The sequence below is a fragment of the Anarrhichthys ocellatus genome, unplaced genomic scaffold (assembly GCF_004355925.1).
Source record: "Anarrhichthys ocellatus isolate YVR2014 unplaced genomic scaffold, GSC_Weel_1.0 scaffold46, whole genome shotgun sequence".
NCBI classification, from domain to species: Eukaryota; Metazoa; Chordata; class Actinopteri; order Perciformes; family Anarhichadidae; genus Anarrhichthys; species Anarrhichthys ocellatus.
In genome coordinates, this window is record NW_022280076.1 from 205,891 (window position 1) to 228,625 (window position 22,735).

Below are 22,735 nucleotides of genomic sequence, written 5' to 3' on the forward strand. Positions count from 1 at the left end.
TTAAAACCAAAGAAGAAGAAGTAGCGTCAGAAGAGCAGCATGATGGGATATGAGAGTCCTCCGGCGGCGCGCTGCCGCCATGTCACCTAGAGAGAAACATTTAGTGATTCTTCTAGCTCTAGGCATAGTTACTCTCGCTTTTTATTTTATTCCTACATTTATTTTCGTGACTTTAATTATCGCTGTGTGTTGTATTGTGTTTTATTATCTCAGCGGAGAACCGCTTCCCGCCAGGCTAGGCCTCAATCCGCGACCTGGAGTGAACCTCCCGTCCGTCCTCCGGCGCTGGTTGTGGGGTTGGGGGGTAACCGGCGTGTCGGTGGCCGCGCGGGGGAGAACCAAGAGCGGCAGAAACAAAACCGAGCTCCGTGACGTAGAGGGAGACTTCAGAGAAAGGATAGTTGAAACTGGGATTTATCGGAGGGAATCCTTGGCAAGTGACTCTTTTCTTTTCAGCCCTCGGGATTTCCTCATGGGGAGTTACATCGGGAAACCCGAAAGTCCAATCGCCGGCTCAGTGAGGCCGAGAGCGGGGAGAAACCCCCGAGAGCAGCTGCGGGAGAAACTGTCCCGACCCAACCATGCTGTCTACAGCCCCAACAAGAGGCTGTCTTTTGCTGGGTGAGTTCATAACCAAACCACGTTACAGTCAGGAGGCGGTGGCGTCCAGAAGATAACGGTTCAATTTCTTGGCGGTTTTTTTTAAACGTTAATTATTAACGTTAAGGATACTTAAAATGTATATAGTAGCTGCCTCTAAAAGGGATACTGGATAGAGAAAATAGCAATATTGTCAATCTGTGAACCAGAATAATGGCTTCTACTTCTCAGAAAGTAGACATCTGTGGGATCACAACAATATCTTTTATTGAAGATGTGTGTTATTGTATTCAGGTAGCATGCATCTACTCTTACTTTATATTTGTTTTTCAGGGAGCCTCTGGGCACAGCTGGCAGATTCACCATCACCCCCCAGCGTCACTATCCCTTGCAGCAGCAAGGAGCCTCCTTGGTGGGAGTCCTGCCTCCTGTCCAGTGGGATTTAGGCTTCAGGAAGAAGAACATCCTCAGCCCCCGAAACTCTCCGGCTATCCTCAGCCCCGTCACTGTGAAGATCGCCCGGCCGGACCACCACCACCACAGCTCCCCCAGGTCTCTACATTCATGTCAACACTTAATCTGCAGCCTGATTTTGTTGGTTGTGTTGCTGTGGCTTTGCTGTTAGAATGGTAACTCTGACCGGACCGTTTTTTTGTTTTTTTTTTAGTTTGGACCATCTGAGTTGTGCAGGGCTCCCCAGGGCCCCCGTGGACCCTTGCTCCAGAGAAAGTGTCCTCAAGGTGCTGAAGGAAAGCCGCAAGAGAGAAGTGGAGGACGAGGACAAAAGCTTAACAACTGAGCAGAAAAGCAAAAGAAGGTACGAAGCTGAAAGGAGACTCTAGTGTTATCAAACTGAATACCTTCTTGCGGTATAAGTGACATCAGTCTGGTTAGCGAGGCTACAGCTTTCCCGTTATAACATGCATCAATATATTCCAACTAAGTGCTCTGTAGGACCGTGTTCATGCAGTCAGTCAGTTGAAGTGTTATGCGTGTTTGTAATCCCGTTCCCATTCCCCTATAGGCGTAATGACAGCGGTGGAAGTGCACACTCTGCTTTTGAGCCTCTTCTGCCCAACGGGACACCATCACAGCTGGTCCCTAAGTAAGTTTAACTTTTACTGAAGTGACGGCAGTTTTACTGACTATGTATTTAACGCTGTGAAAACACTGTAAGAAGTATAGTGGGGCCGTCTAAATGTAGGTGGAAATGCTTTCCTTTCCTTCCTGCAGGCCAGGAAACCTGAAAAGAGGGATAGCCTCTCTGGCGGAAGACTCCATCATGAAGAGGTCTCGCACATCCTCCATCAGCTCTGGCAGTGGGGCCCATGCCCCAAGAGGAACCCCGGGCACAAGGAGAAACCCCATCCAGAGCTCCTACAGTTCTTCACTAGGCCTCAGTCAGGTAACAACTATACACTGCATTAGAGTGCACATAGCCCTGCACAGATAGAGGGGAGTTATTAAGCTTTATCTCCATGTTTTACAATCACAGTGGAAGAAGCGGTCAGCACCCAGCTCCCCTCTGTCCAGTCCCGGATCATCTCGCTCGGAGACTCCAGAGGGAGCCTCCAAAAGACCCAGGTATGTCTCTCTGCCGCGTTCCTGCTAGTTGTCCACATTCAATCTAATATTACAGTTTGTAACTTGTGGTTTCATAGAGAGGACGACGGGCTGTCTCCGAGCTCAGCATCCTCTGTGAGGTCAGACCAGGCGGCCTCATACAACCCACCAGTTACTTGTAAGTCCCATTTATGTCCAATGGCCGTCTTGTGTAGTAAACAAATGACTTCCTCAGACTCAGATGTGCGGCTCTGCTGCAGATTATGCAGGACTGTTAACATTATTAATAGAACTTACTTTGCCCAGTGTGTGAAACTCTTGACCTGATTAACAGCAGTGTTCCCGTGTTAAGCTGTTGACATAAGATGCACGTCAGTAATCTCCTGCAAGTTCAACATGGTACCAACAGCTAGAGATGCACTGATCTGACTAAATAATAATTCAGATGCCTCAACTCGGGTTAGACACTAGAGTTTAGGTCATGTCTGGGCGATACTTGATCCACTTAACGGGGTCAGTATTAGTGCAGATACTGGTCCACCATATCGGATCAGTGCGTCCCTATCCAAAACTGAGAGTTGGTTGTATGGAAGTAGACACTATGTTATGTCTTTCAGTTGGATTTAGTTTCATTGTCCCTTTTTTTTTTTTTTTTTTTTTTTTTTTTTTTATATATCACAATGTTTCAGCCAAACTGACTCCAGTCCCCAAGGTCCCAGTCACTACCTCAACAGACTCTGCTGGTAGTGGTGGAAAGAGAAAACGCAAGATCCAGCTGGTGTCCAGCCACCGGGACGATCACATCTCTCTGGTGAGGAGTGGTACACTGTCAGACTTCCCTTGTTTATATAGTCCTGCATTACAGCGACCTAGATTTCTCTTCTTAACTCCCTGTGTTCGTTGATTTTGCAGCCTCCGCCTCCGGAGTTGGGCTACACCATCACTGTGAAAGACCTCGATGAAGAGAAAAGAGCTGCCCTCAGCAAGATCCAGAAGGTCCTGGAGATGCCCGGTGAGTGGAAGCAGCCACAGGAATAAACCATTTAACTCTTCTTCTTTAACTTCTGCACTCGTTGAGTCATGCTGCATGGTTTCCCTCTATTCACACATACAGAGTCAAACACTGGAAAAGTCACTGTGTAATAGAGTTGATCTTCCTAATAGTAAAGCAGCTTTTCACTTATTGCCTCTGCAAGCCACCAGCCTGACCTCCCTGTTGATTTGTCCTTGTTCAGCTCCGGAGCCGGAGAAGTCTGCCTCCCCCCCGGCCGCCATGACCACCCAGCTCGGCACCTCTTACAGCTCCACCAGCACCACCACCCTGAGCAGCCTTCTAGCAGCTCCTCTGCCCACGGCCTCCAGCTCTGCCATCCCGGTCATCAATCTGGACCCCAGCCCAGGCAGCAGCGTCAGCACGACCCCCGCGGCCCCGAACCCACTGCTGGAGGCTCTGAAGATGAAGATCAGTATTCCTTCTAGCGCCACATGTGCTGCATCCACCACACCGGTACAATCCAGTGGCTTAACCCTGAAGGTTTCGACTCCAGTGGTGACCCCACAGCTCCCTCCCGCCTCCCAGTCTCATTCCTCCTCTGCAGGTGTGGCGCAGCCCTCTGCCTTTACTCATGTACTGGGTCAGGTCTCTAAGGCTTCCAGCGGCACTACACCTGTCACAGGAACAGGCTTGTTTGGATTGGCGAGTCAGATCAGCTCCCCCACTGCTTCTTACACGGCCACTGCGACTGCTCCAGCCAGCAGCTCAGCGTCAGTCGGTAATACCAACCCTCTGCTGGCTTCAGGGTTCAAGCCAATTTTTTCTGTCACCACCACCTCCACCCCCGTAGCTACTTCAGCCACTGAGAGCAAACCTCCTGCCCAAAATTTCAAGCCCATCTTTGGAGCTGCCACTGCAGGCTCCGGCTTTGGACCGCCTCCACCCTACACAACCACAAACCCACCTTCTACAGTTTCTTTAAGTGGCGGATCCTCAATGTTTGGATCTACAAGCAGCACCATAGTTACCCCATCCGGTTTCCCCGGCATGACCAATGTCCCCACCTGCACAGCCTCCACCGGCTCCATCCCCACCACACAGCCTGCAGGCCAGCCAGCTGTGAAATCCCTCTTTGGAAACTGGTCTGCACCATCCACAACAAGTACCAGCTCAGCGTCAGTGCAGGCCCCTAATACAGGGAGCACATTTCAGTTTGGAACTGCTACCACCACTACTGCAGCCGCCCCCGCTGCTGCCAACACCACAACCTCCAGCAACGGGGCTTTCGCTTTTGGTGCCACACAGCCGGACCCTCAAGCAGCAAACCAGAAGGTGTTTTCCTTTGGCCAGGCAGCACCCAGCCAGAACACAACCACTGCTTCATTTGGAGGTTTTGCCATGACCAACACGGCTGCCACCAATGCTGCCGCCACCACCCAGTCCAACTTCGCCTTTGGAAAGCCGTCGTTTCAAGCAACGGCGGCGCAGTCGACCTTCGGCGCCTCAACGGCAGCGCAGTCAACCTTCGGCTCCTCAGCGGCAACGGCAGCACCGTCAACCTTCGGCTCCTCAGCGGCAACGGCAGCACCGTCAACCTTCGGCTCCTCAGCGGCGGCGCAGTCGACCTTCGGCTCCTCGGCGGCGGCGCAGTCGACCTTCGGCTCCTCGGCGGCGGCGCAGTCGACCTTCGGCTCCTCGGCGGCGGCGCAGGCGACCTTCGGCTCCTCGGCGGCGGCGCAGGCGACCTTCGGCTCCTCGGCGGCGGCGCAGGCGACCTTCGGCTCCTCGGCGGCGGCCCCGAAACAGTTCAGCTTTGGGGGCAGCGGGGTGGCCTCATCCACACCTTCTAACACCGCCCCTCCTCCTTTCCCTTTCGGGTCAGCTGCTGTCACCACAGCAACCAGCTTTGGGACCCCAGCTAAACCAGCATTTGGAGCCAGCGCCACTGGTTTTGCTTTCGGTAGTACCACTGCTCCCTCAGCTGCACCCTCGGGCTTCGGTGCAGCGACTCAGACTCAGAGCTCCTCCTCAGCAGGCTTCACATTCGGCAGCGCTGCTCCTCAGCAGGCTCCCTCCGGCCCCGCTCAGCCAGCACCCGGTGGATTTAACTTTGGTGCCGGGATGCCATGCCCCCAGTTTGGAACCCCGGCCCCCAATAATCCTGCACCACAGATGGGAAGCTTCAACTTTGGGGCTGCTGCTACTGACAAACCCGCATTTGGTACGTTTTTTTTTTTATGTTGCTTGTTTATATTTTTAACCCAGCTACAGTGAGATTTCTGAAAGAAGCACATTCAGAGTCAGAAAGACGGGTTTAGCTTTCACAATTAGTAAAATTGAGAGAGTACGTCATCTGTCAAACACTCTGGGCCATCAAAGTTCACTATTTAAAATTGGACATCAATGCTATACAGGCACAGGTTCACTGCCTCACGTTTCAGTGTCTGTGGCCTCTTGATCAAAAAACGATATTCTGATACCTCTTCAAGGACTGGTCTACATTTGTTTCTGTCCCAGTAGAATTGAATGGTGTATCCACGGTTATTTTTGTTTTGTTCACGTTGTGTACTGCTCTCTGTGCAGGGACGTCTACCCCATCCTTCGGCCAGAGTGCTGCTGCTGCTGCTGCTGCAGGTCCCATTCCCTTTGGAAGCCCTGGGACTCCAGTCCAAAACTTCAACGCTGTTCCTTTTGGTAAGTCATGAATGCTTTTTTATTTGATTGGGGTGGCAATCGTTAAGCCCAGCTGAGCAGGCTTTTCACAGCAGGTAAAGGGTGTTGATGATTAGTAGAAGCTGTTGAGCCACGGCTGAGCGACTCTCGTTCTTCAGAGACCGACCATTAAATTAGCTAAATAAAATGATAAACAAGCGGTGATGTACTCGGCCAATCGCTGATATATTCGTCTGTACACCAAGCCCTAGTAGCAAGATGCTTGCCGTGTTTCTTACCCCATGTGTTTGTATACTCATACACTAGAGAAGTTATCTGCTCCCAACATAGACAAGACTCTGGCAGAGCTTACTAGAGAAGTTATCTGCTCCCAACATAGACAAGACTCTGGCAGAGCTTACTGTTACGTCATTCAGTGTAATCACCAATGTGGTGTCAGGAGCCATGCAGCTCAAAGTTTACGAAAGTGTGGTCTGCTTTTAGGTTATATCTGACCCTAACTAAATAAAATTCAGAGCCTGTTTTGGGTGAATCCCTTGGGAAACTCGGGTGCAACCCGAACTGAAATGTATGTGAAATTGTTAGAAGTAGAAAGAAATGTTAGGATCATTAGAAATGACACGTCCTGTTTGTTTTTATCCACAGGGTCTCCAGCGACACCCTCCTTCTCTATCGGAGCCGGATCAAAGCCATCTGGAGCTCGCCAGAGGCTGCAGGCGCGGAGGCAACACAACAGGAAGAAGTAACTGGCTACATGTGTCCGGCACCGCTTTCACAGGACTCCAGCTGTCGCTGCTCCGGTTAATCTGGCTAACATTGCTCTGTTTCTAAACCCAACACCCCCCAAACAACCGGGCCGAAACCATGCCCTCTGCTCCCTTCCCCTCCTCCGGTGGGGTGTGCTGGCCCCGAAAAGCATTGCGTTTGCAGAGGAGTTAGAAAGAGCACACCGGCTGGTTGAGTTAATGCTGCCTGGATGACTACATGACCCAGAGAGGGAATGTAGCAGTGAGGAGACAGAATCCATAACAATGTACTATACTTGAAGAGAGAAAAGACAATTCAGTAGTTTTGATTTTGAACAAAAGCATATCCAAAGTTCTTTTTTTTTCTTTTTTTCTTTATAGTATGTGGACACTCTCATTGGTTCGTCTTAAGGAGGAAGTTGAGTCAGGCAAAGACACGGAGCTCACGGCTCAAGCGTTTATTTTTTTACGTGAAGCGCTCACTGGTTTGTATATTACAGAGTATTTGAGTGCATTATCTGAATGAGTCTGAATAGGGCGGAATGCTCGGTTGATTCAGATAAGGTACACAACACTGCAGTGTAAATGTAAAGTTATGAGACGTTTGCATTTTAAATTATTTTTTTAATTGGCTCTCTGACCCTGTAAATGAATGTGTTTTCTGCACTTGAAGGGCGACTTAGTAAATGTCTTAATGTAGTTGGCGCAGACCCTTGTGTTCCTTTTTTTTTTTTTTTTTTTCATACTCTTTTGTCATTGCAAGCATTCCCAGAGTCCGCTCATGGACGGCCTTGTTTTTTTTTGACTGCCAACACTGATGTAATGAGCAGGTCAGTGATTAGGATGACTTCTCTTAACTTGTGCTGACTAAACCAAAGCCAACTCTTCAACTTCATGCCTGTGAAAAGAATCTGTGATCTCATCTTTACATCCTGAGATGTGTGTTTGTGCCAGACTACCTCTCTTTCCTCCAGGCACTGAATCTGTTACTTCACTGAGAAAGAAATCTGACGGGATCGACTAGATCGAATTAGATTTTACTTTTTAACTACTGTTAATACAGATGTACCTTTAATGAATACAGTGAGGTTTTCAAACATCTGCAAAGCAACATATTATCCCCACTTCTGGAATATCGCTATTATATTAGGTTACACCACATAACCATAATTTACTAATAATGGTCTGTTTATCACGGAAATTCTCACTATGATACAGGGATTTTTGTAGTCTACTGTGTCTCACTTGCACCACGAGTTGAAGAATATTGTCAAACAAACATGTCAGTAAAACCATTAATGTCGGCCATCAAAGTTATTTTATTAAAATGATTTCAGTTCTTAAAAAAAAAAAAATCACCGTTGTGAAGCGTGAGCAGTATCTGATGCAGTTTTTTGATGGTGAATTTTGAATTAATAAAAAATGAATTTTGGACATAGATGTTCCAACAAGAACACAAATTACATCCGCAAGGTCCCATTATTCTACTGTTCTCCCATGATGACTTCATGTGACTCGTATACTTACCAACCATACTACATACTAATATTAGCAGTATACAGTTTTTTTTATAGTTGGTATACAAGAGATCTTCATAGTTTCATTACTGTTCAATACAAACCAGTAGAAGTGCAATATGTCTGTTATACAAATAAAGTCAAACGTAGACTTTAAAATGCCATTAATAAACTTAAAGAATAATTATGTTTTGTTTTCTGATAGACTAATAGTTTGAGGTAATGAAAATGTGAAGTGATTAACATTGCAGTTATTGCAAATGTAAGGTAATCAAGTAAAAACTGAAAAAATAATGGTGACTATGGATAATATTAAATAGAATTTGAAGATGACTAAGGCTAACATTGCAAGTAGCTGACTGACAGCAGTCTAATTACAGAATATAGGTTGGCGTTCAATCTATTAGGTACTGCTACATCCTGGTAGATATATGTACCTATTAAAAGTACACCACCCATCATTGTTAAAGAAACAGGTTTAGCAAAGATAAAGTTTTGTTTTCTGCTTGTGCAGAGCTCCAAGCCTCCCGTCCGTTAAGTGGCGCTAAAGGCGGCTATCTCGTTTGTTTGCCGTTAAACATTTAAACCGACGAAGAAGAAAACAAGCAGCTATCGACGCAGGCGCAGTACCCTCAGTTGCGAATAGTAGCCAAGTAAGACGTTAGCAGTTTTAAAGTACGTGGCATAAAACTTTAGACATGGAAGTAGCCGCACTGTTCGCCGTGACTCTGTTACTGGGTGCACTGATTATTCTGGTGGCATTAGCGGTGGGCAGACGGAAAGAAGAAATAAGAGAGGAAATAGAGCAGGCGGCGGAATTTGCCGGTAAGAGACATTCTGAACGTTAGCTAACGTAACTCTAGCCGGAGTGGTGAGTCACCAACTCTGACTCTCACTGTTCCTGTGGTCTTTGACACCTTGACGCACGCACGTGCATTCATTCATTCATAACGAGCGTGAACACTAGATGGTGTAACGTCACCTGCTCGTTCACGCCAACACGCGTACTCACGAAGCAAGAAACTAACGCAAGTTTAAGTGATGGACCAATCGGCGAAGGTTTCACTGACGGACCAATGGGATGTCTGCTCTTTAGTCTGGTCATTGACTATTAATTATGTTAACATAAATGGGAATTTAATTAGGATTGTCTTCGAGGTTGGAGAAAGTACCCTTTACAAATGGATGTTGTTTTCTATGAAGGGTTTGTTTTGTACATGCAGAACAAACCGCTGCACAATGGTTCAACCTGAATGACTATTGAATGGGAAGATAGACACAAATATCAAATATTTTCAGACTTTAATATAGAAACAGACGGATAGTCGAGCGTTGAAATTATTGGAATCGGGATATAAAGTGTGCAGCAAAATAATTAAACATTTTAGTGTCTGATGTCATTATTACTACTTTAGAGGTTTGTTGTCTGTTACCAGATGCTACAAAATCCATGTCATCGCTATGTCACCTCACCCCGTTATTTTTGTCTTTCAGCTGTAGGCAGTGTAGCGAAGGTTCCTGCATCGAAGAAACCAAAGCAGGAGAAGCAGCGCAGCCGTAAGGATAAAGCTTCACAGCACACTTTTAGTCATCAGCTGTTGGCAGCCTCACTGAAGGTAAACTGAAGCACACGATGACTCTGTAAGACACACACACGCTGTAAGACACACACACACACACGCGCGCTGTAAGACACATGCTGTAAGACACAGACACACACACGCTGTGTGTCTCCAAAACTGCACCAAGTTACAGGACCTTCTCTCACTCAAACAAATCTACCATGTTACTGGAAAAATATAATCCAACTGAAAATTAATTGCAGTATATCCCACTCTATCTAACATGCTTTTATTAAAAAAATGTGAGCTTTATGTGTTAGCTCACGCTGAAGAACTTTCACAGTCCACACCGACGTCATGGTGTGTGTGTGTGTGTGTGTGTGTGTGTGTGTGTGTGTGTGTGTGTGTGTGTGTGTGTGTGTATGTGTATGTGTGTGTGTGTGTGTGGCTGTACTGTGTAAATTTGACTGTCAAAAAATCGTATATGTTAAACAGGGGGCCGATCAATCTGTGCATTTCTAATGAAAATAAAATTGTAATGTTGTAATCAAATGCATTCATTTTATTTAGATGGCCCGAATAAACTGGCAACTATATTTGTGATGCATTTAAATCGTGTGTGTGTTTGTGTTCGTGTACTCTTCAGAGCCACAGTGCGAACGTGACGTGCCTGGATTTCAGCAGTAACGGGAAGTACCTGGCGTCATGCGCAGATGACCGCACCGTCCGCATCTGGAGCACCAAAGACTTCCTGGATCGGGAACACAAGTGCCTGAGGGCCAATGTGGATCTGGATTACGCAACACTAGTCCGCTTCAGCCCAGACTCCAGGTCTCCCCCCCTCTCTCTTACTGTACTTGTGCAAACCCTCCTTGACTTAAAGCGTTCCCTATCTACCTTTAAACTTTTTAAAAAGGGATTATTTCTTACAAACTCTTGACAACTACTCTCTAAATCAGGATTTTGTGTGTTGGCCTGCAATATTCAAATGCAGACTGTGTTTTAATAGACACCAGTAAAGTATATAACCAGATCAGAAGTCTGCGTTGGTTCAACTTGAGGTCATTTTTGGATACAGACGCATGTTAATCCCACCACCTCCTTCACTGCAGGGCGTTTATCACCTGGTTGGCCAATGGAGACACCATCCGAATCATTAAAATGGTCAAAAAGGAGGATGGCACTTTGTCCTTCAAAGCTGCTTCTGAGGACTTCCCACAGAAGCACAAGGCCCCCATCCTCAACATCGGCATTGCAGAGACAGGTACACACAAACTGTCTAAAAGGGATAGATCGGTTTTTGGGGATTTTGTGACAGCACCTCAACAGAAGGTTCACCTAAAAACATCAATATCTGTTAAAGTGTACGCTGTACTTACCCTTTCCAACAGGGTACTGAAACCGTTTCACAAGTGCAGAATTACTGCTGAAAGAAATCTCTTTAAAATGAAGTTGTGTGATGAAAGATGTTTTCAACATCCTTAGAGTTTCATAGGTGGTTTGTCACCAGTCTGAAACACTTGTGGTGCAGACATAACCTGATTCTGTGCTTGTTCTCTGCAGGCAAGTTCATAATGAGCGCCTCCATCGACACCAGCATCCACATCTGGGACCTGAAAGGAGACGTACTGGCCTCCATCAACACCAACCAGATAACCAACTCTTATGCTGCCGTCTCCCCGTGTGGCAGGTCAGTCCCTCCCCGCTCAAAACAGATCTCTACAAAATGATACTTTAAGGGAAGATTGTACAACTCTCTGAAGCTGTTATTGGTGCCAACACAATAGTCTGACCTAATGTCGGCTCGAGCTCGGCCTTTGCATGCGTTCAAATGTATTTTAAAGCTCGACTAAACACCTTTTTGGTTGTTTCTGTCCTTTAACGTCTCACCTTGCTGCAGTGATACACAGGTGTACTCCAGGACCCTGTGACATCACTGCTGGGTGTGGTTACATATGTGACTTGTGTGGAGATGTAATGTGTGTGCGTCTCTGTGCTCTCAGGTTCGTAGCGTCGTGTGGCTTCACTCCTGATGTGAAGGTGTGGGAGGTTTGCTTCGGGAAGGGCGGAGAGTTCAAAGAGGTGGCGCGAGCGTTTGACCTGAAGGGCCACTCTGCAGGAGTTCACGCATTCGCCTTCTCCAACGACTCTAGCAGGTAACAAAGGTGTTTCTGATGATGATACAAAGCCAGAGATGGCTCATAGAAGCCATCTCTAAATCAAAGAATCTCCATTCTCAGCATCTCTTGTTTTTAATATGCAACGTGTATTCCTTCCTTTTATTGATCAGAATGGTGACCGTCTCCAAAGACGGTACGTGGAAGCTGTGGGACACGGACGTGGAGTACAAAAAGCAGCAGGACCCCTACCTCCTGAGGACGGTCCCCTGTGTGTCCTCTGAAGGCAGCCGGGTGGCCTTGTCTCCGGACGGACGGGTGGTAGCCGTCAGCGACGGCTGCAACGTGGCCATGTACAGCGCCGCCACCGGCCAGCTGGAGGAGGAGCTGCACGGCGTCCACAGCGAGGAGATCAACGACCTGAGATTTGACATTAACGGGCGCTTCTTGGCGTGCAGCGGCGACAAGGCCATCCGAGTGTTTCACAACGCCCCGGGCTACCGGGCGGCCATCAGAGACATGCAGGACATGCTGAAGAAGGCCCAGAACGAGGCCATGAAGCAGAGACTGCAGCAGCAGATCAGCGAGGCTCAGAGATCCCTGGACACTGTGCTGGCTGCTCCGCTCGACTAGAAGAGACCCAAGAAACTGCTCTCTGATCGTGATCCTGTCTGACTCTGACTGCTCTTCTTTTTTGCAACCTCAACTCACCCTCTGCCACTCAATGATCTGGTCTGGGAATAATGGAATTTGCATGCTGTTTTAATAAAGATCTTTTTATGGAAAAATAAAATTGTTGTTCAGGCTTTTTGTCCCGTTTCAGTTCCAATAAGTGTGTTCTCTGCTGTGTCTGTTTTTTGTATTTGCCTTCTGCAACTTTAAAGTCTGACTCCACTCAAATGTTTGGCCTATTGTTCATTTACTTTGATGTCTGCGCTTCACTGTGCAGAGGGATGTTTGGCACAAGAACACTGTTTTCACTTTAATCTGCTGAAAGTTTCTCCGTGCTCATCTCAATCATTACATCACCACAACTTGCACAGGTATGATGTGGAAACTTTATTTTATTTTTAACCTTTATTTTTCCAAAATATTCCCTTTTGAGAATTAATATCTCTTTAACAAAGGAGTCTTGGCCAAGATGGCAGCATAAAGCAAAAAAAGATGGAAGACTTAACAATATAAGAAATTTTACATTAAAGAAATAAGTAACAGACTTTAAAGAAACCGCAACTTGCATTAAGCACTAATCTAATTCAATTCAACTGGTATTTCTACTGTTACTCTATTAGTAGTAGTAGTAGTAGTAGTGTTGTTTCATCATTACTTTTGTGTTCGAATTTTTTGTAACTCTGTTTTGCATTGTTCAATAAAGTTTTGTGTGAAAAAATGGGTTGACCCGGAAGTGGTAGCCTCGAGGTTAGACACACGTGTTTTCCTGCTGCAGCAGCATGTACAGACGTTGTGGTGCTGTGAGGATATGTCTGTAGAGATGGCGGTGCTCTCCGTGACAGTACCGGAGCCGGTCAAACCGACCGGAATCCCGCAACAGAACCGCGTCTTCCTCGACTTCTTCTGGGACTTGGCCAAACCGGACCAGGAGGTCCGACTCAAGGCGGTGGAAAACCTCATTCAGTACCTGAAAACCAACAACAAGGTGAGGTAGATCACTGCCACTGAGGAGCGTGAACCCAGCGTGGCCATCCTCTGAAGTTAGGATAGTAACAGTAGTAGTTAGTAGTACTTACAGTTGTAACTACTCTCCTAAAAGTAGTTATAACACCGTGTAGAAATACTCCGTATGTGTATGTATGTATGTATACGTATGTATATGTATGTATACGTATGTATGTATGTGTATATATATATTATGGATTGTAATTATTGGTGCACACATGTTGCAGCTGGTAAAGATGGAGCTCATTTGAATTACTTGACATACTGTTGAGTAATTTAATGTATAATATGTTATCATTTCTTCGTTGATTTATGTTTTGTATTAATAATCAGAATCTGAGAACTAACTCATGAATCAAGTAAATGTGGTAAAGTAAAAAGTGCAATATTTGTCTCTGAGATGTGGTGGAGTAGAAAAAGTACTTCATAATTGTACTTGAGTAAATGTATTGGGTCACATTCCACCACAATACTATGACTGGTATATTATTGTTATATTAATATATTGATTATATTATATTATCCCATTTTATCCCTCACAAATACACATGAGAGTATTTTAATGTAGTTTGTCATTGTCGATCCAATTTTAGATTATTCTACTGGGTTGATTAGTAGTACAGTACTACTTTATATCATATTAATTTATTTAAAAGTAAAATATAACTATTGGAGCAACAAGTACGACATTTCCCTCTGCAATGTAATGTAGTTTAAATGTTAAAGTAGCAAAAAATAGAAATATACAAGTAAGTTATTCTATAAACTATCTGAACCCTTTTCTGAAACTCTGTTATAAAATATATGCAGAGTTATAATAAGTGTGCCCAAAATAAAAATCCTGGCATGTTGTTATGTGTGCGCTGCAGGCGGATGAGTTGGAATACACCGTTAAAAGGCTGGTGGATGGACTGGCTCACACACGAGAGGCTGCGAGACCTGGATTCAGCCTGGCTCTGGGACAGGTGAGTGGAGACGACTACCGAAACCAGTTTAAGTGATCTACCCAAAAGGCTTTGCAGTGGATACTGAGCTGCAAACCACAAGTGATGCTTAAAGCAGGAAGTAATGGACATTTATTGGCCTAGCATGACATGAGGTTTTGTTTTTCAGGTCTTGTGTGCATTTGAAGGCGTCTCTTTGCAGAGTGTACTCGACAAAATCAAAGTAAAGCACAATTTGCTGACAGTGAAAAAGGTGAGTGTTTTAATGTTTACTCCGTGGGCTCTAAAAGCTTCATGAACGGGCTCTTTACGTCTTCTCTTTGTTTTTTCAGAAACTTATCAGAAATGCAATGTTTGGAAACTTGTTCGGCGTCCTCGCCATTCATCAGTCCGGCCGCATCTCTAAAGTAAGTAGTCTCACCAGGATGGAAAGCCTGAACCTACATGTTTTGTGGAACAGTTCATCTAGAGCTGCAGACTCTGCTGCGTGTGAAGGTTGCTGCGGTCTCTGACCTCTTGTCTTTGTGTTCCTGCAGGAGCCGCAGGTGGTGTTGGGATGTGTGCAGCTCCTGCAGAGCCTCAGCCAACACAGACAACACCTGAAGGACCTGCCCACCAAGACCATGACGGACATCCTCAATGAGGTGACCACTGCTACTCAGTCGCACCTTTATTGATATAGGGTTTAGATTTGATCATTTACTGTCACTACGAGAAACTTTTAAATGGGTTATGAAACTTAATACTGATGCCTCTGCTTGACCTACCTATTTTCTCTTCTTGTGGTTTGGTTATTCATTTCTGCAAACTAATATGTATGTCCGGCCTGTCAGATCCCAGAGGAGGTGTTTGAGGAGGTCTTGCTGAGCGCCCTGCAAACTGACCTGGCATCCGCCTTCAGTACTCCGGAGCAGCTGCAGCTGCTGCTGGTAGCGCTGCAGCGCTTTCCGCAAACACTCAAACCCAAGAAACTCAAGAAGCTGCTGGGCTCCTCGACCATCATCAACGCTGACAACATCCCCAAGTAAGAACACTGTGATTGGGTTTTTTTCCCCGTTAGTGCCGTGTTTTATGTATAACTTAAAACAAAATGTATGCCCCAGTTTCCCGTACTACACGTGCTGTGGAAAATCTAAGCAATGTATGATGTTGTCTGGCAGGTTGACAGAGGTGTTGAAGATGGCGGCCCGCTCGGTGAAGAAGGAGTGCGTCCTCCCGGCGGTGGTCCTGGACCTCCTGAAGCTCTCTCTGAAGGAAAACAGCTTCCAGCTCTTCTGGAATAACGCCATCGTCAACGGCATGCTAAAGGAGCAGCCGGGGCCCACTCAGTGAGTGCAGCAAGAGACTAAGAAACATTGATCCTAACATCCAGAACTGTGGGCATTTCTCTACTACAGAGAGAACCTGCTGCCTGTGTTTCCCTTAACATGTCTGCATGTTATATGTCTTATTGTCCGGTCCTAGGCCCACTTCAGAACTACATTCTTCTAACATGTACCTTGTTATTGTCCAGTTACCTGAGCTTCCGTCTGCTGGGCAGCGCCCTGCCTCTTCTGTCGGCAGCCCAGCTGAAGGAGGTGATGTCTGGAGAGGTGATGATACACTACGGGGAACATGTAATGTCTTCTCAGGTAAATAAATTTCACTTGTAAATTTTTACTGTGGGGGAAATTCCTTCACCGCGACAACCCCAATTAAAAGTCTTGCAACCTTCCCTTCACAGGATGTCTTTTAATGTAAAAATAAGTTTTGTCGATGGTAGCCTAATATTGATCAGGTGTACTTTATTATTATACTAATTAAGAGTATAATTAGAGTATGAACCCATTATTTTTGTTGAAAGGAGAAACTGGAGCAGGTGGTAAATATGACACCATAAAGTGTGAACTGATGACTAATGTGAATGTCGTCCTATCATTTTTCCCTCCCAGAAACCGGACCGCTTCAAGCTGGCCCCAGAGATGGACACCTACGTGTCGGACTTCTTGGAGGGCTGTCAGGATGCCGACAAACAGCTGGCAGTGATGGTGGGCTTCTCCTCGCTGTCCCACAAGGGCTGCCCAGTGGTGCCGTCGGTGTGGAGGGTGGTGCAGCACCTTCAGCCCGAGGCTGTGCAGCCGTACGTGGAGTGGCTGAAGAACATGTTCCTGCAGCCTCAGCTGGACAAGCTGCTGGACTTCAGCACTCGCAAGCAGAAGGACAATAAGGAAGGAAAGGAACAGTAAGTGTACACGGCTTGTTGTGTTGTTTAGCGGCGTGTTCGTCCGTCCGGATGGAAACTGGACGTAACTCCTGATTTTCCTTCCTTCAGGAAGGAGAACTCCATATTCCACCTGAGAAGGTGGATCGTTTCTCGGCTCTGCTCGATCATTGACAACCACCAAGTGAAGAAGCAGGAGGATCTCATCATGGGTGTGGCCAGGTGAGACCTGCCACTATTTGAGCAAAGTCAAGGTCTCAAGGTTGGATGAAGAGAAGGCCATCAGCTGGTGTTGTTTCTTTTCCAGATTTGTCTTTTTCCACGCGTTCTTCAGCGCCAAGAAGGCCTCGCCCAAAATCGGAGAGACGATGGGGACGCTGTCTGTCCCACTGGATGATAAAACCAGAGGAGTGCTCGTCAATTCTTTCTTTGGGTGAGAGATTAAATCATATGTATTAGACTGCAAATCGACCACATCTTATGAATACTGACAAAAGTGTCATGTCAAGAGTTCCCTTGGAACCCTGTTTTGTCTAAAAAAGGCTGTCCATGTGACTTGCGGTGTCACTGCTGCATCACTGACTTTGTGTCTGTCCGCCCTCCTCCAGACTCCTCCTGTCCATGCACCACCTCCCTCCGTGCGAGGACCCGGCCGAAGGCGCGGCAGTCAACCAAAAGCGCATGCTGGGCGTCACAGCCGACGGCACCATGTGGATCTACCACCTGGTCCAGTACACTCAACTGCTGCTTAGCCAGCCGAAATTCGCCCAGAGCAGCCAGCCCTTCAGCCCTGAGCAGAGACAGGCCTGGGACAGGTAGGACAACAATATACAAGACAACAGGATACAGCTCGATTGTTCCACCATACCGCATGAATGTAGTCACACGGGTTTAAAGGGAGTTTATTATAACTTGGATTTTATTTTCGTACTTTGGGCCATCATTTCTATATAACATTAAAGTAATGTGTGTTCAGTGCCACGTCAGAGAGTAACGTGTTTGATGTGTGTTCTTGCAGCATGCTGGAGTCGGTGGAAAACCTGAAGAAAAAAGCAAAGAAAGGCCCGACTGCTGAGAGTGGCGCGTTCCAGCAGGTCTTCCTGTTGGTCGGCATGCACCTCTTCAAGGTACGGCATACCACCAGAGCCGTGACTATAGTAGTACTGTTGTCATTGCAGCCTTAATGATGTACTGTTGGTAATTTCCGAGCAACAAAACACCGTCCGCTCACACAAAAACATTCTCCTGGAAGGCCCCAGAAGAGCTGCTGGACATCATGAAGGACCTGCAGAGCTGCGTGGACATGGCTCAGGAGAAGAAGGCCAAGAAGAAGAAACAAGGTGAGGCCTCATGCATGCACGACAAAGATGCAGCAGCTGCCTTTCACATTTTAATGTACAGGATTTCTTATTAACGACTTAAGTCACAAAACGAGTTTTTGCAGAAGAGACGAGCAGGCCATCTCCACTAACTGAGATGCAAGTCTTTGCTTCCGTTTGGATTTAAAGCAGCTTTAGATTGCATGGTACAATTTTCTTGTTATGTTTGAAAGAAATCTTCATTCAGTAAAAATCAAGCTGCCTCAGGTGTTAAAATATGACCGAAGTGTGGAAGAAACTCCCACCCATTGACAAACCCACCCGACTGCAGTTTCTCCTCAGCTCTACATACAGAGCATTATAGCATGTTTCAGCTCACTGTTGTGGTCCACTCTCACATATGTTTTGTAATACATATCTTAATGAGTTACTGTGTACTTCATTACATTCCACCACTAGTTTATAGCTTGTTCCTCTGCCCCAAAGTGGCCAGAGTAAAATCCTGAATACTGCTTTGTGGTGTATGAATGTGGGTTTGCGTTTTCTTTTGGTGCTGCCACAGCGCAGGAGGAGGGGCCCACGTGGGTGGAGGTGATGGTGGAAATCCTGTTGTCCTTGCTGAGCCAGGCGAGCCGACATATCAGACAGGTCTGCAAAGTGGTCTTCTCCTCCATCTGCCCCCATGTCACTGCCGCGGCCCTCACCGGCATCTTAGAGGTAAGTAACGCATATGAGCTCAACACCTGTTTGTAAAAGTGTTTTTTGGAAGATTGTTTTGTACAAACATGATGTTGTGTCATTAAGAAATCGACCTGATCACAAGGTGAAATTACTGTATTTTTCTGGAGCTTTCAGCCACATCTTCTGGCCTTCATCACTAGCGGCAGGTCTCTTGTACAAACAGGCTGTCATCGTGCTGCCACTACGAACTGGACCAGATCACTGTCATTAGACTGACAGATGGGCAGATCTCTTGTTTGTCGACACTGGAAGCTTGTTGAGTGATTGTAATGATGTGTGTATGGGCTCTGTTTAGGTTCTGGACCCAGAGAAGGATGACGAGGAGGACGGTGCTCTATTCGTCACTGACGACGACAAAGCCCAGAAGAACAACGCAAATGAAGAAGATGATGAGATGGTCAGTTCCTCTCTTGCTTCTTCACAACCTGTTAAAACAAAGATTACTTCAAGTTTTCTTTTGTCATCTTGTCAATAACATCATCTTATCGTCTCATGTCTTGTATGGTATTATGATTGATTTTTTTATGTACTCAGTCCACTTAGTAAATGCGTCTTTACTGTTACACTTTGATTTTTGTACTAATTTAGAAAACACGTTTGCTATCCTAAAATGTGCGGTTATGGCTCTGATAGGACGACAAGTCTGATGGATCAGATGATGACTCTGATGAAGATGGTGAAGCAATGGAAGAGGAGGAGGAAGACGAGGAGGAGGAAGACGAGGAGGAAGAGGGGGAGCTGGAAGTGGGAGAGGTGGACCAAAATTTCCGTCTGGAGCTGATGAAGGTCTTGCAGCAGCAGAATGCTCTGGTGGGTTTTTAAGGCGTGGTCCCCATGTGGATTCTGTGATATGCCACATATGTTTCAGGGCAGCATGTCATCAATTGAACTGAGCACCATTTACTGCAGCTGCTTGTATATATTTTATTGTTTGATATTGTAACACTGATCAATTAAATAAATCTTATCCTTGTCTCTTATGTAGAGTTGATTTTAAATGAGGTAAACAGAACAGCGTGTGTCAGATCCCGGTGTACATTGTGTTAAAGTCCTCCGTCGTCCCGCATATTTAGGCCACAGAGGACGACGGCAGCAGTGACGAAGATCTGGACGATGACGCCATGATTGAGCTGGATAAGGGCCTGTCGGCGCTGTTCTCGGAGCAGAAGAAAAAGACCCAGGCCAAGAAGGATGAAAAGACAAAAATACACAAAGAGAAGATGCTGGTCCGAGACTTTAAGATCAAGGTAACGCATCCAGGACTTGTAAACACTTTGGAAAATATACTTGTTTTCTGGTCTCACCCAGAGTCCGATAAGAAGACTTCATGTTCCACCAGCCCCAAAGCCGTACCTCCCTCACCTGTTTGGCTTGTTGCAGGTTTTGGACCTGGTTGAAGTGTTCGTGGCCCGGCAGGCTGGCAGTCCGCTCGTCCTGGGTTTGGTGGAGCCTCTGCTCAACATCATCGACAGAGGAATGAGCTCCGACAGCGACCAGCAGGAGCAGGACTTCCTCCGCCGAGCTGCAGATATTTTCAGGTAACGCACGTCAGCTGTGTCTATCACTCATTTAATTTCCCCCCCCCCCCCCCCATTATTTTTCTTTTTGTCTGTTCTCTGCAAAATCTGCACTTCAGCCTCTGAGTTGTGATTCTGAGATATCGGGAATTTGAGGAAGTGACAATATCTCCCACTGGCAACATGGCCTCAGCCTCCTTCGCTGGCAGTTACTTCTAAATATAATCAAAATTAATGTGAGGTTTTGTATTTTATTTTTTTCAGGAACCAGCTGTGTAGGTCCAAGGTTTACTGCAGGACCGCCAGTGACAGACAGGGGGAGCTCCACGACCTGCTGGAAAAACTGATGACTAAAACCCAGAAACTGTCCGACTCCTCAGTCTGCCTCTACTACTTCAGGTACAACTTACTGTTTTAATGACCGGTCCAGCCAAATGAAATAGATCAGATTTAAATCCAGGATCCTAAAAGTTATAACTTTCTATTCCCTTCCAGAAAAGAGACAATTAAAGGACTTATCGTCTTGAAAAATAGATGCCTCCAGATACGCAATCATTTCGACATAACATTAGAAATAGAAGACCTTGATGATCCAATACTAACAATATTTTTCGGTGCTTACCAAAATGTTTCAAATAAGGGTGTTATCTCTAGATTCTACAAAGGCCTTGTGACAAAACCTGCAGAGCATGTTGAAGAACAATGGGAAAGAGAAGGTAACCTCTCAATATCAAATGAGGCCTGGTTACATGTGTGTATTTCAGTGGAAATGCACCAGCTCTCAAGTGTGACGGGACTTTGAGTATGATTTTATTTATTACACCGAAGCAGAAAGCACATTTTGCTGGAGGGGAGGCCACATGTGGGACGGTGTGTGATTCAGAAAGCAATTTACTGGCATATATTTTGCTGTCCAGTTATTAAACCTTTCTGGGCAGAGTTTCACAGCGCATTAAAAAGCATACTTAACACTGACCTGCCCCTGTAATATTCCACTTTTTTTTTTTTTAAGGAAAAATTGATTTCCAAGCAAGGCGTCCAGATGAATACATGCTTGACATTTTAATACCTGCTTGTAAATAAAAAAAGCAAGCCTCATCGACCTCTATTACATTCTCTCTCAAGTCCCCCCCCCCACGGCATATTTTTCATTGTTTATGTGTACACACTCTACCTCTCCCAAAATGTACAAAGATACCCAATGTTGTCTCTTTCTGCCCTTTCAATTGTCACTCTGATTGAACCATCTTAGTGTTTTGTTCTGCATGTGCAAAACCCAACAAATCACATCTATTTATTAAGAGGACTCTCAACATAAGCATAGAAGACCATTCAGAAATATAGAGTAGGATAGTGTACATTGATTCAAGAGTCTCCAGGCTGTACACATAATTTGTGTTTTACTGATGTTGAACTGTCCTCTCAGTGCATCTCTGTACGTGGTGAAAGTGCTGCGAGGACCTCCGCCCACTGAAGCCAAAGAGGAGCAGACCGCCGACGGGGCTGCAGCAAATGACGTATGTTCACGCACACTGATTCATTTGTTACCTCATTCGTTCACCGCTTGATTTCACTCGTCTAAACCACCTTTTAGTGGGGTGCTGCTGTGTTTAGGTCACTGGATAGTAGTTTTAATTGTTACCGTTGCGTTAACATCTCGTATTATGTCCAGCTTTGCACCAGAAAAAGTCTCTTGGAGGCATTTACTGGGTCAGGAAGTGGGTCAGTCCGGGATAACTTGTCCCCCTTTTACCCAGAGTTTCTCCCTCAAAGATTCCCTGTTTGCTTTGTTTAGCAACAGTTCATATGAAGTCATTTTTTAAGTTACAGCTTCTTAAATGTGAGCATTTGCTGATTTTCTAAGTCGTCTAAGTGATGGTAAACTGAACATCTTTGGATTTAGCACTGTTGATTGGACAAAATTAGAGATTTGAAGATGTCACCTTGGGCTCTAGGAAATCATGATGGACATTTTATGGACCAAACAAGAAAATTAATGCAAATAATTATTACTTGCAGCCTAAATCTGTCAAAAAGAGTTCCCAAAAGTTCCCTCTGTTCCCTCTCACACATATTTCCAGAGTTGCACGTTTCCTCCTCTGAAAACAACTTGCTTACATTCACCTGTTGCAAAGAAAATCTGACTCCTGATGTGTTTTGTGCAGTTGAGTTTCATGGGCAACGTGGATGTGGACCGGGTCTCCGCCATCTTCAGAGACGCCCTGAGCTCCTTCATGGGCAGGAGGAAGAGCCCTCTGACCGCTCAGATGTTCACAGACTTGTTCAACAGATTCCCTGTGAGTACAGCGACACATCTCAGAAGTTAGTTCATGTCGAACAAGCTGTAACTAATGCAGCTGGTGTGTTATATTGACAGGTTTTGTGTGTGAAGCTGTTGGATACGATTGTGCAGCACATCACATCTGGATGCCGAGTTCACCAAAAGGTATACGAGACCCTCCTCCCTCCATTTAGTTCCAGCTGTTTAGTTCATGTGTACATTCCTGTTGATGGACATTGTGTGTGTGTGTGTGTGTGTGTGTGTGTGTGTGTGTGTGTGTGTGT

At 45.9% G+C, this 22,735-nt stretch overlaps 3 protein-coding genes across 3 annotated transcripts in view; all 3 read left to right on the top strand.

Moving 5' to 3' along the window:
- Positions 1-7,466, top strand: pom121 (POM121 transmembrane nucleoporin). Its single transcript, XM_031869148.1, has 12 exons — positions 1-621; positions 934-1,152; positions 1,268-1,417; positions 1,625-1,705; positions 1,834-2,005; positions 2,096-2,184; positions 2,262-2,341; positions 2,853-2,974; positions 3,076-3,175; positions 3,399-5,378; positions 5,741-5,851; positions 6,476-7,466. The coding sequence occupies exons 1-12, from the start codon at positions 50-52 to the stop codon at positions 6,574-6,576; spliced, it is 3,777 nt and encodes a 1,258-aa protein (XP_031725008.1). The 5' UTR covers positions 1-49; the 3' UTR covers positions 6,577-7,466.
- Positions 7,467-8,121: 655 nt separating this feature from the next.
- tbl2 (transducin beta like 2) lies at positions 8,122-12,790 on the top strand. The gene is made up of 7 exons (XM_031869155.1): positions 8,122-8,918; positions 9,588-9,709; positions 10,302-10,486; positions 10,768-10,919; positions 11,219-11,345; positions 11,659-11,811; positions 11,946-12,790. The coding sequence occupies exons 1-7, from the start codon at positions 8,792-8,794 to the stop codon at positions 12,403-12,405; spliced, it is 1,326 nt and encodes a 441-aa protein (XP_031725015.1). The 5' UTR covers positions 8,122-8,791; the 3' UTR covers positions 12,406-12,790.
- A 413-nt stretch (positions 12,791-13,203) lies between these two features.
- The window catches only part of mybbp1a (MYB binding protein (P160) 1a), a 13,880-nt gene continuing 4,348 nt past the window's right edge, over positions 13,204-22,735 (top strand). The window contains exons 1-23 of the mRNA XM_031869282.1: positions 13,204-13,429; positions 14,319-14,414; positions 14,563-14,646; positions 14,726-14,800; positions 14,930-15,037; positions 15,227-15,417; positions 15,554-15,721; positions 15,907-16,024; positions 16,325-16,614; positions 16,705-16,815; positions 16,901-17,026; positions 17,202-17,408; positions 17,612-17,720; positions 17,846-17,933; positions 18,475-18,629; positions 18,949-19,050; positions 19,287-19,463; positions 19,727-19,900; positions 20,034-20,191; positions 20,435-20,569; positions 21,597-21,687; positions 22,336-22,467; positions 22,548-22,616. Of these exons, the coding sequence (XP_031725142.1) occupies positions 13,253-13,429; positions 14,319-14,414; positions 14,563-14,646; positions 14,726-14,800; positions 14,930-15,037; positions 15,227-15,417; positions 15,554-15,721; positions 15,907-16,024; positions 16,325-16,614; positions 16,705-16,815; positions 16,901-17,026; positions 17,202-17,408; positions 17,612-17,720; positions 17,846-17,933; positions 18,475-18,629; positions 18,949-19,050; positions 19,287-19,463; positions 19,727-19,900; positions 20,034-20,191; positions 20,435-20,569; positions 21,597-21,687; positions 22,336-22,467; positions 22,548-22,616 (3,141 nt within the window). The 5' untranslated portion in view covers positions 13,204-13,252. The remainder of the gene's footprint in view (positions 13,430-14,318; positions 14,415-14,562; positions 14,647-14,725; positions 14,801-14,929; positions 15,038-15,226; positions 15,418-15,553; positions 15,722-15,906; positions 16,025-16,324; positions 16,615-16,704; positions 16,816-16,900; positions 17,027-17,201; positions 17,409-17,611; positions 17,721-17,845; positions 17,934-18,474; positions 18,630-18,948; positions 19,051-19,286; positions 19,464-19,726; positions 19,901-20,033; positions 20,192-20,434; positions 20,570-21,596; positions 21,688-22,335; positions 22,468-22,547; positions 22,617-22,735) is intronic.

Excerpts from the sequence above, each read along its gene's own strand:
- pom121 (XM_031869148.1), top strand. The coding sequence starts at position 50 with ATGAGAGTCCTCCGGCGGCGCGCTGCCGCCATGTCACCTAGAGAGAAA. Across the intron at positions 2,006-2,095 it reads CTTCACTAGGCCTCAGTCAG|TGGAAGAAGCGGTCAGCACC; the intron begins GTAACAACTATA and ends TTACAATCACAG. Across the intron at positions 3,176-3,398 it reads GAAGGTCCTGGAGATGCCCG|CTCCGGAGCCGGAGAAGTCT; the intron begins GTGAGTGGAAGC and ends GTCCTTGTTCAG.
- tbl2 (XM_031869155.1), top strand. The coding sequence starts at position 8,792 with ATGGAAGTAGCCGCACTGTTCGCCGTGACTCTGTTACTGGGTGCACTG. Across the intron at positions 9,710-10,301 it reads TGTTGGCAGCCTCACTGAAG|AGCCACAGTGCGAACGTGAC; the intron begins GTAAACTGAAGC and ends TGTACTCTTCAG. Across the intron at positions 10,920-11,218 it reads CATCGGCATTGCAGAGACAG|GCAAGTTCATAATGAGCGCC; the intron begins GTACACACAAAC and ends TGTTCTCTGCAG.